Source organism: Equus caballus, chromosome 8 (genome assembly GCF_041296265.1).
Source record: "Equus caballus isolate H_3958 breed thoroughbred chromosome 8, TB-T2T, whole genome shotgun sequence".
Lineage (NCBI taxonomy): Eukaryota > Metazoa > Chordata > Mammalia > Perissodactyla > Equidae > Equus > Equus caballus.
In genome coordinates, this window is record NC_091691.1 from 61,893,275 (window position 1) to 61,909,653 (window position 16,379).

The 16,379-nt window shown below is 39.5% G+C and overlaps 1 protein-coding gene across 1 annotated transcript in view; it reads right to left on the minus strand.

Annotated features, from left to right (window-relative positions):
- The window catches only part of KLHL14 (kelch like family member 14), a 94,011-nt gene that overhangs the window by 65,958 nt on the left and 11,674 nt on the right, over positions 1 to 16,379 (minus strand). Inside the window, exon 2 of the mRNA XM_023647617.2 lies at positions 78 to 199. Coding sequence (XP_023503385.1) covers positions 78 to 199 — 122 coding nt within the window. The remainder of the gene's footprint in view (positions 1 to 77; positions 200 to 16,379) is intronic.

Here is a 16,379-nt window from a genome sequence, read left to right on the forward strand (position 1 = left end):
ACCACGTTTTCGAATTCATCAAGACAGCTCTAACCTGAAATAAATAGGTGGGTAAATAAATAAAGAAGGGCACTCACTTGTGAGTATTTTCCATGTCTTCTTTTCATCGTCGTAGTACTGAACCAAATTGCTGGGGAGCCGGTCGGGCCCAGGAGGCAACCCTCCAACCAATAACAGCATTTTCTTGTTAGAGCGAATTCTTCACCCAAAACAAAAGAGGAGATGAATAACCACATTATTGTAGAGCCTTTTTAGTGGCAACGAAATCATAACCATCAAAAGAATGTTCCTTGCTTGCAGATTTCTATTTCATTTTTTCCTGTTTCCTCTCCCATTCATGTCTCAACAATTTTTTTGAACCAAGCAGAAAAATGATCAGAAGAGCGGCATCTCTCTGTACTCATGGAATAATAAGCTCCCTTTATGCAATTTGTTAGAGGTTCATTCTAGAACGACCTTTTTCTTATATTATCCCTTTAAATCATCACTCTTTACAGCTGAGTACACATGAAATGCTCTGGAGTTGTACTAAGGTTAAGCATTAAAGTTGCATGTCAAAAATCGTATTAGTCAAAATCATTATTATAAGCCATTCTCCACTCAAAGAACCTTGAAAAAATTAAGGTTATGCAGAGAGTTTGTGAGCCAACTCTTTAATCACCCAGGGAACTTCAAATACCAGTTTGGTACAATTAGTAGCACGGGGCTAACTGGAGTGGGTTAACCCGTATGAACACAACTTTTTGTTTGTTTAATTTAGCTGAGACTTCTGCCTTCATCCCATTCTCAGCTCCCCCTCCCACCTCTCCCTCAACCCCCGGGCACCACTGGCGACACAGCAGCACCAATTGGTAAAAATGAGACTGTGAGGTTGTTTTGAGCCTCCCCAGAGTGGAGCCCTGCCAATGCTTGCCACTGATCCAGCGGCATGAACCTGCTCAACTGTGCAAAGTCACTCTAATTCCCTCCCTCTGTTTTTCTACCTTCTCCCCCAGGGGGCAACCACTGAAAGGAGTGACTACCCACCCATCAAGAGCTGGCAATTCGCTGCTATTAACCGTGACTGTGATTCCCAGTCTGCCCGGCAGTTCCTGAGAACAGGCCTGCAACGTCTCATATGCAGTAAAAGCTATAAGATGCACCCTGGCCGGCACACTCGACCCGATGGATGTACATCCTCAGGAACAGTAATGGATTGAGCACACTTGCGATTGGAGCAGGGAGGGGAGGCCCAGACCCCCGCAAGGGGCCTGCTGATTTAACGGTTGCTTTACATATAATTGAACTTTTCATTTACCTGAAAGGCTGAAGGTGGTGGTAGAAGAAACGGAACAACCATGATTGAAGGAAAAAGTCAATAAATACAAAAGGGTTCCTCTTAAATACGATCACAACCCACAGTGTGCCTCTGAATCGATTATTACATATTCAGCCTGTCGTTCTGATGCAAGGACGCTTGGCGAAGTATGCCCTTGTGGAGAAGCACTGTTTGTTGGTTAAGAACCTAACATTCGGAGAGTTAACTTAACACAGTTAATGACATTTCCGTGTGAAGGAAGGAAACAAGAGAATTCCTTTAATGAAACTCTGGTGCCATTGAATGCATTGTATATGCCTCAGTAGGAAAAACGCCTTCTGGAGAAACTCCTATTAGGGACTCATGGATAGGGGAGTTCATACTTATAGAAAAATGCCTAATGTAATATTAGCTTGCCATATCAATTTTACCACAAAGAAAAAAACCCAACTTTGAATTTAAAGAACTTTGGTACCCATATCCCTCACAGACCAGTAGTTGAGAAACAAAACCAGAATATAATAGCAAAGAGCTCCATACTTTGAGGATTTCAGTGACTGGTGTGGTTTGTTGAGAGGGGTTAAGGAAACTCAGGGTAGTAATAACTCTCTTTTATTTTGAAATGATACATAGATAATTCATGTGCCATATAATCTCCTAAATGCATGGCTACGGAACTGACATAAGACCATTTTATTACTGTAGTTTTAGTCTAGGTAATCAACCACTGTGTGAGTATAGATAAATCAAGATAAGAGCATGTATTCTTTTTAGGTTGTGTCAGTTACCATGTGTAGACAGACTGTTCAGCTGGACATCACCATTCGGTGGCTGTCATGATATGACACCTCTACCTGCTGCCAGACTGTGGGTGCGGCAGATGGAAAAATACCTACCAGTTAGACATAGAGGAAAGGACTTGTTGAAGTGATGGTGTGACCAAAGTAACATAATTAAATCTCTGTTTTAATATATAAATAAATGTACTGCTTTTGAAATTGTTTTATGAATGACAAAGGGAGATAAATGCATGGCTCAAATATCTTTGTAAGGTTGTTTCATTGATAAATCCAGTTTCCCTGGACCAACTCCACTGGTGATTTTCAGCATCGATTTAGATGGGCCATCTCTGCAGATGAGGAGAGGATCCAGAGTCTTTGTCCTCTCTGCTGGAAGAGCCAGTCCTTGCCATCTGTCCTCTAAGAACTGGACTGAGACCACCAATACATAAGCCACTGAACAGTTGGCAAATGGTAACAACTTCCACCCCTGCCAACAACGACATGATTCGAAGGACCAGCTAGCATAGCAGCAATGAAAGACTCCACATAAACTAAGATAAATTTCTAACCCCTGCAGGCTTCCTCAGGGAGTGTAATGAAGAATTACAAGGAAGTAAGGGAAATTCCACCTACCCTCCTTGGCTGCGTGTTTGCTGTGAAGGAGCGGTGCTTTGAGTGCATTATGTATGGCCTTCTCAGTGAGTGAAGACACATTCTAAATCTTTTGCATTGTTAGATTTATTATCATTCTTTCAATTTGTTATGGCATTTTCCTTGGAGTATTTTGTTTCTAAAGCCTGTGTTACTCAATTTTCAAACCCAGAATTAATATTATTTGATTCTAAATAATGTAAAATTTTACCTTGTGAAGGTGAATCACATAGAAACCAAAAACAGGGTAAAGCATGTGAGAAGGAGCATAGTACAGAAGAAAGAACACATAAAACAATAAAACACCTTTGAGTAGTTTTCTCACCATTTTCTCCACCGACATTCAAAACAGCCTTATGTTGTAGGTATAGCTGTATCTTTACAGAGAGCTTAGAAAGTTCCCAGAGTCAAAGTGGCAGAAATAGTGTTCAGGCATAGGCCTTCTAACACTACCAGGCCCACGATCTTTTTTAAATTAAAATTTATTTTTTAAATGTTTATTTTACCATAACTTCTGCTTAAGACCCAGATGACCTGCATTCTGGGGCTAGTTTTGCTACCAGTAGAGTGATTTTTGTATAAATTACTTGGCTTCTTGGAGCCTATGTTTTCTCATCGTTAAATAAAATAACAATATCTGACCTGCCTCTTCAAAGGGTCGTCAGGAGGATTATATAAAATAACGAAGTGAAAAGCTTTATATAAACTCTAAGGCAAATTATTATTAATCAATCTTTAGATGTTGACAATACAAGGTGCGCTTTATTTCAAACATGCCAAATCTGATTAAATAGTTAAAAAAGAAAAGTAATATTTCTCACTGAGATTCTTGTTGAGTTCATATGCATAAACACAAGCTGGTTAAGAGGACTTCACTACCCAGTTGTTATCTTATAATTATATGTTCTTAGAAAATTATCACTTGAATTCGATTGGCTGTCTTTTGAGCCTTGTTATAAGAAAATATACATTTGGACATTACAGAAAATTGTGAACCTTTCTGGATCCAAAGAAAGGGACAAAATAGAGACTACTCTACATTTCTTATTTCTTAAGAATAAAACAAATGAGGAAAACCATCACATATTTTGCTTTGAAATAAATGCAATGTCAACTATTCAATTAGTCCTAGAAAGTAATACACGTGAATAATTTCTGCAGAAAAGCTTCCATTCTTTGTAAAAGGCACAATTATAATAGCGACAATGACAATAATGACAGACAATAATGAATGTGTATTGGATATTGAAACCTCTGATTATCATGCTATTTATTTTGATGTGTGTGAACTTCAACTTGAAAACACCATAAAACAACATACCTTGTGAACTAGAAAAGTAAAGTAGGAGAATCTGAATTAACTTGCTGAAGGGGGTTTCAATTATTCTTTTTTAAGTAATTCCAGCAGAGCCTCACAGGTTTCACTTTAGATTAGGCAAAATCTGCAAATGTAGCCCTATTGCAATAATTAGAGTTCCTTCATATGGCATCATGGTATACTTTTTTTAGAAGATCTTTACGTAGGGAACCAATTTAGCCAAAATTAATAGGTTCTCTTCAAATCTGTTAATATTTAAAAAATACTCCTTTTTACTCCTCCTCTTAGCACCAGCTAGACCTCAGTAATGTACTTAAAAGATAAAGACCTAGAGAAATTTAAACAAAGAGCTGGGTATGTCGTGATTAATAATATTATTTGGATGCCTTTGATTTGAGTTCCTAGATTCTTGCACAGAAAATATAAGGTTAAAAAGGCGATAGAATTTGAAGATCTCCTTTGTTCCATCTCAGTAATTGCCCAACATTTACCATGTGTCACATTCGTGCGTGTGTGTGCGCGCGTGCGTGTGTTTGCGTGTGTGCTCGCGCACATACATACTTTGGTTCCAAGGATGAATGATTGAAGGATGACCTAAAACCTCCTGGTGTAAACAAATTTTTCATCATACTGGTGTTCTAAGGACGGTAAAGTCTCATTTATTTATATTTCAGTGATTTGGAACTTCAATAATTGGGAAGCAGGCCAGGTAAAGTTCTCCTTCCCATGATACATGGAAAATAGTATTCATTAAGTAGATTGCAGGAGGAGTTTTAACCAGTCCCAGAAGTCAGCTGGTTTTAAAGTTACCTATGGACATTTAGACTAAATTCATTTTACAAATTACTAATAATTCTCACTTATTCATTAAAGAATATATTCCCCAAGTGATCTCAGAATCTCTAAATCAGAGAGTTAGAAGAGAACTTGGAAGTAATCTGGTTCAGCAATTTGAAAGCCTGGCAAGTCACCAGGCTCACTGAGGGGATTATAACATTTACATTCTCGATATAGATTCTCAGGTCCCAACTCCCAGAGACTATGATTCAATGGTATGAGGCTGGCATGAGGCCTTACAAATCAACAATGTTTCACAGTCATCCACTTGATTTGAACACACAGCCAGGTTTGAGGCCACTGATTTGGTCAGGTTCTCCGTATAATGTAGAAATCCTTTAAATAGTTTTTCTCATAACTAATTATTCTTATAAATTTGAAACTTTATAATGAAATGGACCTTAGTTTTCCAAATCCACTCTTTTGTAGGAAGTTATTGGACAGCTGTGCTAGATATATTTTTTCTCCTTATGCTGAGCTGAAAATCTACCTAAGTCTTCTAGAGAAAAAGAGCGAGTGTCCACCTCTGTGTCATGGCAGTGCTGCAAATATAGAAAGAGAGCTGCCATATGTCTTCTCTTTTCTATGTTGAAAATCCCCATTGCTATCTGAAAAAGCTTTCTTTTTCCTTAATATCCTATTCGCCTCCTTTGAGTATCTCTAGACTATCATGGTCCCTTTTAAAAATGTGAAGGTCATAATTGTACACAATGTAATAAATGTGACATGTGAAATGACATATCCTATTTTTTAAGGCTTTCTAAAATTACACTAGTCTTTTAGCAGTCACAGTGCAGCGGTGGGTTCCTGTTCAGCTTCTGCCTGACTACAAATATAGATTTTTTTAAACCAAGTGTTTTCAAGCCAGGTTTCCCTATCTTACATTTCTTCCAGTTAAATATTTTAAACATCAACGCATGACTATTTTTTAATGTTTTTATATCCTCTACTGATTTAGACACTTTGTTTCAATTCATTTATTACTTAGCAATTATTGAGTTTCTACCATGTTCCTACTGTTCTAAACACTAGAGACAATGGTGGAAACAAGAGGAATTAATTCCTTGCTCTTCATGGTGCTTACTTCCATCCTAGTGGGGATGTCTATCGAAAACATCATGGTTCTTGAAACAGGACAGCCTGGCTGTTAAGGGTGTAAGCCTTGCAACTAGGGTGGGACACCTGGCTTCAGCTTTTCTGAGATGAGTGACCTTGGACTAGCCTCTGTACCCTCTTCAACCTTATTTCTAAAATAAGGATAGCAACAGTCCTAAGGCATAGTTTTTTTTTAATTTTCAGGATTAAAAGAAATAATATATGTAAAGCATTTATAACAGTGCTAAGTAAATCCTAACTATCATCCTCTTCCTCTCTCTCCTCATCACCGGCACCATCAGTATTAGCTATTCCTTTGGCAGGTTTGATGGGCCAGTGGTCTATCTCCCCATCCAAGTTTTATTACTTAAAAGTAATAGAGTTGTATTTCCATTGTTTAGATATTTTAATTATCCTAACTCATTCTCTCTGAAATGATAGTACATCACTGGGATTTTTAGTCTGTAATTCTCCATATATGGTCTTTAGGTGTCTATGGTCTTTTTTTGGAATTTGAAGATTTGATCGAAAAACCTAGCAGTTTTGAAGTGGCAAGTAAACAGGGGTAGATGATCACTATCTCATCCTCCAAAGGCCGAGTTAATTTTAATTTAAGAGTCAGCCAGACCTGGATTTAAATTCTCTAGCACTTCACTGGTATTCAACCTCTTCAAGCCTCAGTTGTCTCGTTTGTGAAGTTGGATTGTTGTGAGAGTTAAATGAAGTCATCTAAGTGTAATGGAAAAATCAACAGATGCTACTTGTAAACAAAACCTTTGAGAGACAGTCCTTCCAACAAATGAAAGATATTTTTTACTGCTGAGGCCTTGAAAGATGAATGTCTCTGCATAGTGAAGGGAGACAAAAATTGATGCTCCCAACATAATCCAGTAGGGAGAGGCTGGAGAAGATTGGAAGGAGTTATGACTCTTTCCCATGACTTTCCAATTTCAGTGGACTTTACTAAACCTACGATGGGTTAGTATTTTATACAAGCAGTTAGTCAATGGGGAATTTCATATCTGGTGGTACAGCGGCGATGTATGGTAGTGATCTGGGAGGCAGGAAAAGCCAGGAAGAGGCAAGCTCCCAGGGATTCACAAAAACAAGGATGGGTTTTGGATTTCCATAGGCCATGGGATTTGAGGGGTCTGTAACAATTTTACCAGACATTACCAGATCTGGGAAGCCACCAGCTGACATCTGAGTTGTATATGGAAAATATCTATGTGGTCCTCATAGTAATTAATCAATAAATGATAGCTACTATTATTATGCATAATTATTAACCTTATAAATCACTCATTTGAAAATCAATCTTTGGAATTTTGACATTTTCTTTTATTGCTTAGAAGCCTTTCATACACCATAGGTTGCACTGTTTACAAATAGCCAGAATATTTACTGCATAAGCAAGTTTCACAAAAATGTAAAACCATTGGGCTTCCTATAATGGTATTGACCTAGATCTCATTCATAAATTCAACCTACTCACTCTCTTGGCTGCCGTCTCCCTCTGTTTAAGGAAATCACCAAAGCTTATGATATTCGAGTCACCAAATTTTATGGTAATCTTGACTCTTCTCTCACTTTCTCGCTTTATTCAATGTTTTGCTAAGTCCTGTAGATTCTAGAACTGTAATCTTTCTTCAATCTATCCCCTGCATTCCAACCAAACTGCCATTAGCCCAATTCAGCTGGGGTGACTCTCTCTTGAGTTGTCATAGTGGTGCTGTCCTTGCTTTCTGCACTCCTGCTCCCATCTTATCTACCCTACATACTTCGTCAAATGAATTTCAGCAAAGCCTGACATTAATAATCAATTACTCCAAACCTCTTTTTGAAAACTATAAATGAATTCCCCGTTACCTATCATCTATAAAGTGCACATTTTCCCCACGCTATAACCTCCCACTTCTCTCTGTGTCTCTTTCTCTCTCTTTTTCTCCCTCGTAGGTAAATGCCCTGCTCGAGATTCTTTTCAGGGATAAAAGAGTTTCTGAGCTAAGATCTGAAAAAAGAGAGGAATTTCAGCTGGAAACTGCTTAGACCACAGTGGGTGGGGTGGGGGAGGTGGGGGAGTAGGCGGAGGGAGATCCCGAGTGATTGGTCAGGAGGAGACTTCAAAAATCAGCTAGTTTTCCCTAAACTTCCAGCTGGAATGGTACCCAAAAGTCCCAGAGGAGAGCTGCTATCCTTGTCTTAGATTTTTCCAGAGAGGTAAACTCCCTGGAGAATTTGTTCCAGCTGATTTGTTGTTGTATTTAGGTTTCTTTATCATAGCTGTTCCTGGTAATTACACAGCAGCTTTCATGGGAAGAGCCTTTAAATAGACCTGGTAATTCCTCTCTGAGGTAGGTAAAAGGCAAAGTGTCATTATCCCCATTTAACAGATGAAAGAATAGAGGAAGCAGGGCTTGGGCACCTCTTCTAGTGCCTGGGATGGCTTTTATTTCTTTCATTTCACAAAGGAAATGTCTCCAGGGCTTTCTCACATAACCCTCTGATTCTCAGGTGTGGCTGAAAAGGGCTTAGCTTCCCATCTTTGGACGCTGAAGCCTCCCCTCCTTCTCCCACCATGAGTCTGGTTGTGTGGTGACTGGAGAATGGTCAGTCAGATACATTATTTAGTTTTTCTAAACTGGAAGTAATTTTAAGATCTGTTTGGTCATATCATAAAGACAATACGTGCTCACTGAGAAAAATTCTGACCATATTTAAAAGCAAAAAGGGACTTAGTTTATAGTAGGTGCTTGATAAATCTTCTTGCTTGAATGAAGAAATGATGAATAAAAAAACAAATGGGTGAAAAGAGTCAAAATCACTGGTCACCCCACTATCCAGGAACAGGTCACTATAGGTACTTCATCATCCTTTCTGTTCCTCATCTGTTTTAAGGTCCAATCAGTGAGTGTGCTGGTGGGGACATCAGAAGGCAAAAGGGAAAGATGAAAAGCCATCTTTCTGACCTACAAGGTGGAAGAGTCAGTGGGTAATATATTGGGGATGGACAGTCTTATTGACTAACCTCCAAATCTAACCTGCTACCTTTACTCGGCACTGCCCCAAACCCCTGTCTTTTTCCTTACTTGAGCCTTGAGCATGACCAAATAATCAGTCTTGCTGTTGTCACACCACCACATTCATCATTTTTATTAGATATCTCTGTTTTTCTTTGTTCTTTAGGATTGGGGTTGTCTCATAGAATGGGAGCTACCCACTATAGAGGGAAGTTTACCAGCTTTCAGTTATTAGCACAATATAGCACCTTCATGATATTTGCCATATCTACATTCTATGATATTACTTACTTAGAATTTTATTTAAATCTGCTCTTAAAAAAATACTTAATCCCTGGCTATCGTAGTGTTTCCAAATGCTGGCTGCTCTTTAGAATCACCTAGAAGAGCTTTTATAAAATATCTAGGAGGGGGCACCTCTCAGAGATTCTGCTTTAATGATCTGGGGTGAGATCCAGCATTGGAAGGTTTTTTCAAGCTTTCTGTGTGATTCTAATGTACAATCAGGATTGAGAGTCATTGTTCTAAGCAATTATATTTATGAGTCATGGGTTTCATGGGTTAATTGTGTTTTATTTCTATACATGTTAAAATATGGTAATACCTACCTATTAAAATAAATTTAAAAATGGTTTCTTGTGTACCATCTGAAATTGTCTCACATTCTACCAGCGGTAGGTAAACCATAGTTGAGGACACACTATAATAAATGGAAGAAACCAGGATTTTAAAATCTGAACCTCTGGAAACCTAGTTACATTCCAGCTCTGCCACTTCTTATCTGCTTGACCATGAGAAGATCAACATCTTTATTGGCTGTGGCTTTGTACATTGCAATTGCAATTAACCTCCTTCCCACCCCTTCACTCCTCACCCAGCCTTTGTAGCACACCAGGGTCTTCCACAATTGTTCCCTGACATGCGCTAATTCCAGAATGTTGCTATGTCCTCCATGGGGTAGTTTGCTTATGCTTTTGCCATGTTCTTCTGAGCGTCAAACCTGCAGACCAGTTAATAATGGCAGAGGCAGACATGACAAAAAAGCCTTAAGGTCTTCATCTGAACCCACGAAATGCAGGCCTCCCCAAAGTTTAGATTATAAGCCTCAAGCATTAGAATGGTTCTATCTTCATATTTTACATAACACTTCACACTCCATTCTTGGTCCTTTGCTTCACACGAGGAACAATGGCTTCCAGCCAAGTTTATATTCACTGCATTTCTCCCCGTCTTCCCCACCTCCCAGATTAAAGCTTCCTTTAGTAACTAGGAGCAGTTGAATATCTTCTTTGCTTGATTACCTATATAATCCCTAATTCTAATACCTAGTACTTAGTGCCTTTCTTCTGAAGAGCATAAATTGCAATGGAAATAGCATCTCATTAATCCTCCCCACATCCCTGTGAGGAGGTTGCATGGCAAATATCACCTCTTAGACTAATCTTCCCGCCTGCAAGTGGAATGCAGAGTCTCCTCGCTCACCAGCACAGATGCTTGTTACCGAACAAGCTGGTGGGGACAACCAGTGTTTGTGTGATAGGAGAAAGCTCTTCTCCCTGTTCAAGAGAGAAGTCGTACTATGCAGCCTGTCACAAAGGAGCCATTCAAGCTCTGTGTAGCTTAGTGACAAAGGAGATAAAGCATCACTCTCACGCTACTGATGAACTCATAAGTAATGCCTGCATTTAAACTCCTAATAAAGCCCAATTATTACACTGTGCTGCCTCTTGAGAACCAATCTCATTATTGAGACTCCTCGAGCTCTCTCTGACTCTCTCGCTCCCATCTGGCCAGCTTTTTGAAGAGATAAGAGTGACTTCCTGACCTGAGGAAACTTTAGTACCTGCTGCACAGGAAAAAGTACAGAAAGACACAAAACCATAGAATGATGGTGAAAATTCAAGTTCAGGATATAATGTATAACGACTTGTCTCTGGGAGTCTAGGACATAAGAGAAAAAATGAATATTTTAACAAAATCACATTTCAAAGCAAGAAGCGCAGCCATTCAGGATGATGCTGAGGGGGGGCCATGCCAGATCCCACCTCATGACCTAGAACTTGATTGTATCCATTACTCTAACTCCAGGGAAAGATTTCTTGTGGGGAAAGTAGGAAGCTTGTTCTGAGCAACTGGAGTCAGCCTCCTGCCAAGCAGGCTGTTTCCAGTTGGAGAGTCACTGCAGGAGTGGCCATGCAGGGAGACAGGGAGAAAAGTTAGTTAGTAACCGAATATATTACTTCAGGCTTCTCCTGGAATATTCATGGCAACAAAGAGGTGTCCATATTCAAGAAAAGGGAGTTTCAGCTGATTCTGGCCCAGAATTTATTTTTAGGGGAAGACTAATTCTATGAAATCAGCCTGGGGTTAAGATAAATGAAGAAGGTTACACTTATTTTGGGGTAGATAAGCAGCGAGGGTCTGAGGACAGCCTGGGGTGTGTGCTGTGGAGACAATGAGGTGTGGCTTGTGGGATCCAGCTTAGGGGCACCCTGCTGCTGTGGGTGAAATGGGAATCTCTTATCCTCCTCCCTTTTTCCTCTCTCTCCCCATGGGAAGCCAGTTCTTTCTGTTCTTTGCTGCTTCACCAACCCTGGAGGGGCTAAGGGCTAAAGAAAACCCCAGCTCCAGGGCTCCGTAGGGTCTAGAAGACCCTCCAGTATTTCCTTCAAAAACGGCATTCACAGAAGCCTCTGAGACCCACCTGACAGCCAGACCATGATAATATCCTTTTCCATCATCATCTTTCAACAAGCAGAAACAAATTATTCTGCGCAAGTTTACCACATTCGACAATGTGGCTTGAATTATTCTGAAAATTCTCTAGTGCAGTAGGTACCCACATTTTATCATCTGGGAATAAATCCCTTAGAGTCTGATAATTACAATAACTTTCCCAATGACCCAGTTCCCTTTTTCTCATGTCAATTACTCAGATTTCTTTTAATTTTGCAACAAATTTTCCCCAAACTTATCTTTCAATAAATTACGATCAGTATCTTCTGCCATCTTCTACAGATATGTAGCAAATTGGAAAACAGAAGCAATTATTTATTTAATCCTGTGATTTTCAAAGTGTGATCCAAAAACCCCTGGTAGCAAAAACTGGCTGGGAGGGGCCGGCCCCGTGGCCAAGTGGTTAAGTTCGTGGGCCCTACTTTGGCAGCCCAGGATGTCGCAGGTTTGGATCCTGGGTGCAAACCCAGCACTGCTCGTCAAGGCATGCTGAGGTGGCATCCCACATGCCACAACTAGAAGGACCCACAACTAACAATATATACAACTATGTACCCGGGGTCTTTGGGGAGAAGGAAAAATAAAATCTTAAAAAAAAATTTAAAAACAAACAACTGCCTTGGATGTTGCTAAATATGTATGTTTCTGGGTGCACATTCCAGATCAATATATTTAGAATCTCTAGGGTAGAGCTTGAGAAGATATATTTTATTTAAAAACTCAATGGCTGTTTCTTAAGAGAACTGCTGGTTTAGACAAGATTTTTCTAGTGTTGAGAAAAGAGGACCTGCAATTTTTTTTCCCCTCTTCTAGCTTTGCATTACTGGAAGAGCTATTAATATATCACTGACTTGGATAATTGCTTAATTGCTTATATAACTTTGCTTGTATATATCTAGTTGAAAAGTAACATTTCAGTTAGTTTCCCTAACTTGTTTTCTAACTCCCTGTGTCCTATTCTTGGCCCTTGTTGTGGACTGAATTGCATCCTCCCAAAATTCATATGTTGACGCCCCAAGCCCAGTGTGACTGTATTTTGAGATAGGGCTTTTAAGAAGGTAATTAAGGTTAGATGAGGCCATAAGGGTGGGCCTTAATCTCATAGGACTGGTGTCCTCATAAGAAGAGGCAGAGACACCAGGTCTCCCTCTTTCTACCGCCACCCCCTCTGCTCCTGCACACAGAGGAAAGGCCATTTGAGGACACATTGAGAAGGCAGCTGTCTGCAAGCCAGGAAGAGAGGCCTCACCAGAAACCAACCCTGCTGGCACCTTGAACTTGGACTTCCAGCCTCCAGAACTGTGAGAAAATGAATTTCTGTTTAAGCCACCCAGTCTATGTTATTCTGTTATGGCAGCCCAAGCTGACTAATATAGCCCTCCTTACCGGAACTGTCCGGCCAACAGGAACGTAGGGCTGAAAGATACCAGTGAGTTTCACACTAGTTTTGGGAACTGACACTTGAGAAGGAGCCTTCTCTGGTCAAATTTGCATGACTGCCTTGAGAAAGGATCTTCCTAAATCTTCCTAATTTCACCACATGACAGCTCTACTCCATAGCAGCCTACCAATTACAGGTATGGAGCACTTGGACGATGAGGAGGCAGGCTCATTATCTCCTCCTCTGTTTGATGCCAGGCTACCTTATATATGCGTTAAACGATAACAGATAACAATGTTGCAACACAGGAAGGGCAACTAGGAGGGATCAGAACAGATACAGCTAACAGAGAACCGATTTGCATAAGCTTTCCTGGTAGACCCTAACTAGCATCTATAAAGCTACAGACGTGAATGTCTTTGTGTTTTCAGAAATTTTAAATGTTTCTTATGCTCTGAGACTTTAAAGTTTCCTCGCCATAAAAAAAGGTGAAGCATTCGCCAGAAAAGTCTTTCTGAAGTGAGATTATTCTTTCTAGATCAAAAAGACTATCGTTTCCTGGAACTTGAGCTATCATTTGCCTAGACTGGTGGAAGGCTTGAGGGGCTTCTTGCTGTACAGAGGGGCCCCTTCCTTGGAAGGATTTTTACTTAGACCACTCGCTGCTGCTGGTGTAGTTTGCTGCTGCCGGACTCTGGAAAAATTGCAAACCTTGAATTTATTGAAGTGCATTAGAGTGGTGTTTAATTATTTCAGTTTTGCTTTGTCTGCTTTCTCTCTTTCCAAATTTTGAATATAAGAATGTCTGAGTGACAGTTGAAGTTTGTTGGGCTTCTAGGAGTTCTGAAGTGATTGCCTAGAATTAGGTACCTTCTTTACGTGACTAAGATTTCTGCCGAGGGAAAAGATGTCTGCCTTCTAAACACACACACACACACACACACACACACACACACACACATACACATGACTAATTTAGGGGAGTTATCTGCTTTCTTGGGATCTGCTGGTAGTGCATTCCAAAAACTATAAAGTTATCACAGACTTTTGATAACGCCTTGTCCCTTTCAATATCCAGATAAAGAAATCCATGTTAAAATTCCCTCCACTTTGCACTCAGATCTATCATGGTGGCCTGGAGACTTCTCTGTTACGTAATAGAGATGTGAATCTTTTAACAGAAAGCAAAAATATGATTGTTCAAAGAGATTCATAATCACAATAGAAATGGTTCCATCCAGAAGCATAAACATTAAGCCTAGGAAATGATTTGCTGAACATTCTCTCAGATCCACACGTTCAAAGCTACAGTTAGAGAAGTAACAGTACCAACCTGCTAAGAGTACTAAGCAACTTCTTGTCAGGAGCAGCAGATATTTCGTGTCCCTAAAGAAAATTGCAAAAAGACTATAGCAAAGGCAGATGAAACCGGACAAGTAATTCTCACGAGGAATTTAGCTTTTCCATGTCAGCAACCGCCCTGGTGATAGGTCTAGCCAAGCCCTCAGCTGAATCTCAGCCATGACTGAAAATCCTGGGCTGGGCTGTTTCCTGCTGATCCCTGTACGGAATGCATCACCTTTCAAATGAGAACTTTTGGTTTTCAGGTTTGTTTTCTTTAACATATTTCTTCTTCTTCTGCAGTGGTTCTTACGTGTCATCACTGTCTTGGTAGTCAAAGAAATCCACCTCATTTCCCTAAAATAATTATTGTATAAACATAGTTTGAATAAAAATTTCTTATGTGCCTTTAAGAAAATTTAGGTAAGTAACTTGAATAATGAATATTTTATCTCTGAATAAAAGATTTGCTAAACTAAGGCCAGACTATCACTTGAGAAATATAATGCCTAAGTCAACATAAAGCCAAAATAATCATATGAAGAAGAAAACAAACAACACCAAAATCAACCAGAGATATTTTCCTCTGCCACATCAAACAGCAAGATTTTTAATAGACATCTGCCATATAAAAGTCTCTACAGAGTTTTCCACTGCACATCTGCATGCATTTGCTTTTCATTTTTGTGAAATAGAACACCCAGTTCCGGCAGGAGGTAGCCCCAGCTGTGAGCTAGGAACCAGAAGAAGCCCCACCAAAAATGCTTAAGAGACAAACCAACTAAAAAAATGGCCAAAGGATCTGAATAGATATTTAAAAATATATATATATATAAAGTGGCCAATAAGCATATGAAAAGATGCTCAACATCATTGGCCATTAGGCAAATGAAAATCATAATGACATAGCTTTTCACACCCACTAGGACGGCTGTAGTAAAAAAGACAGATAATAAGTGTTGTTGAGGATGTGGAGAAATTGGAGCCTTTATACACTGCTGGCGAAGATGCAAAATGCTGCAGCTGCTTTGGAAAACAATCTGACAGTTCTTCAAAAGATTAAGTATTTGTTTAACGTTAACTGAATTACCATATGACCCAGCAACTCCACTCTTAGGTATCTACCCAAGAGAAATGAAAACATATATCCACTCAAAAACTTGTACATGAATGCTCATAGCAGCATTATTCATGATAGCAAAAAGTGAAAACAAACTAAACGTCCATTGACTGATGGATAAAGAAAATTTGATATATCGAAACAACAGAATACTATTTAGCCATGCGAAGGAATGAAATACTGTTGCATGCTACACCATGGATGACCTTTGACACATTATGCTATATGAAAGAAGCCAGTCAAAAAAGCCAGTCAAGCCAGTCTTTTTTTTTTTTTACAATGTATGATTCCATTCATATGAAATGTCCAGAATAAGCAAATCTAAGGAGACAGAAAGTAAATTAGAGGTTGCCTAAGGCTGGGGGGTGGGGTGGAGGTTAGGCCCTGACTACTAACATGTATAGGGTTTTTTTTGGAGGAGTCATAAAAATATTCTAAAATTAATTATGGTGATGGCTGCACAACCCTGTGAATATATTAAAAACGATTGGATTATACACTTTAAATGGATGAATTGTAAGGCATGTAAATTATATCTCAATAAAGCTTTTCAATGTAAATCCATCATGGTTTTTCTTTTCCAGTTGCTGACACAGATAGATCAAGAGGAGGCAACAGACTCCAGGACTGGCCTAGGCTCTCTAGTTTACTCAAAGATGGATAAAACAGACACTGTCAGCAGAGACGTTATCACTATTAGAATAGCACCTGCGACTCAGGCTGTGGGAACCCAGCTCTAGAGGGAACATATTGTATGGAATTAGCAGTACTGCCAAGTGAAGGGAAAGGAGATTAGATATA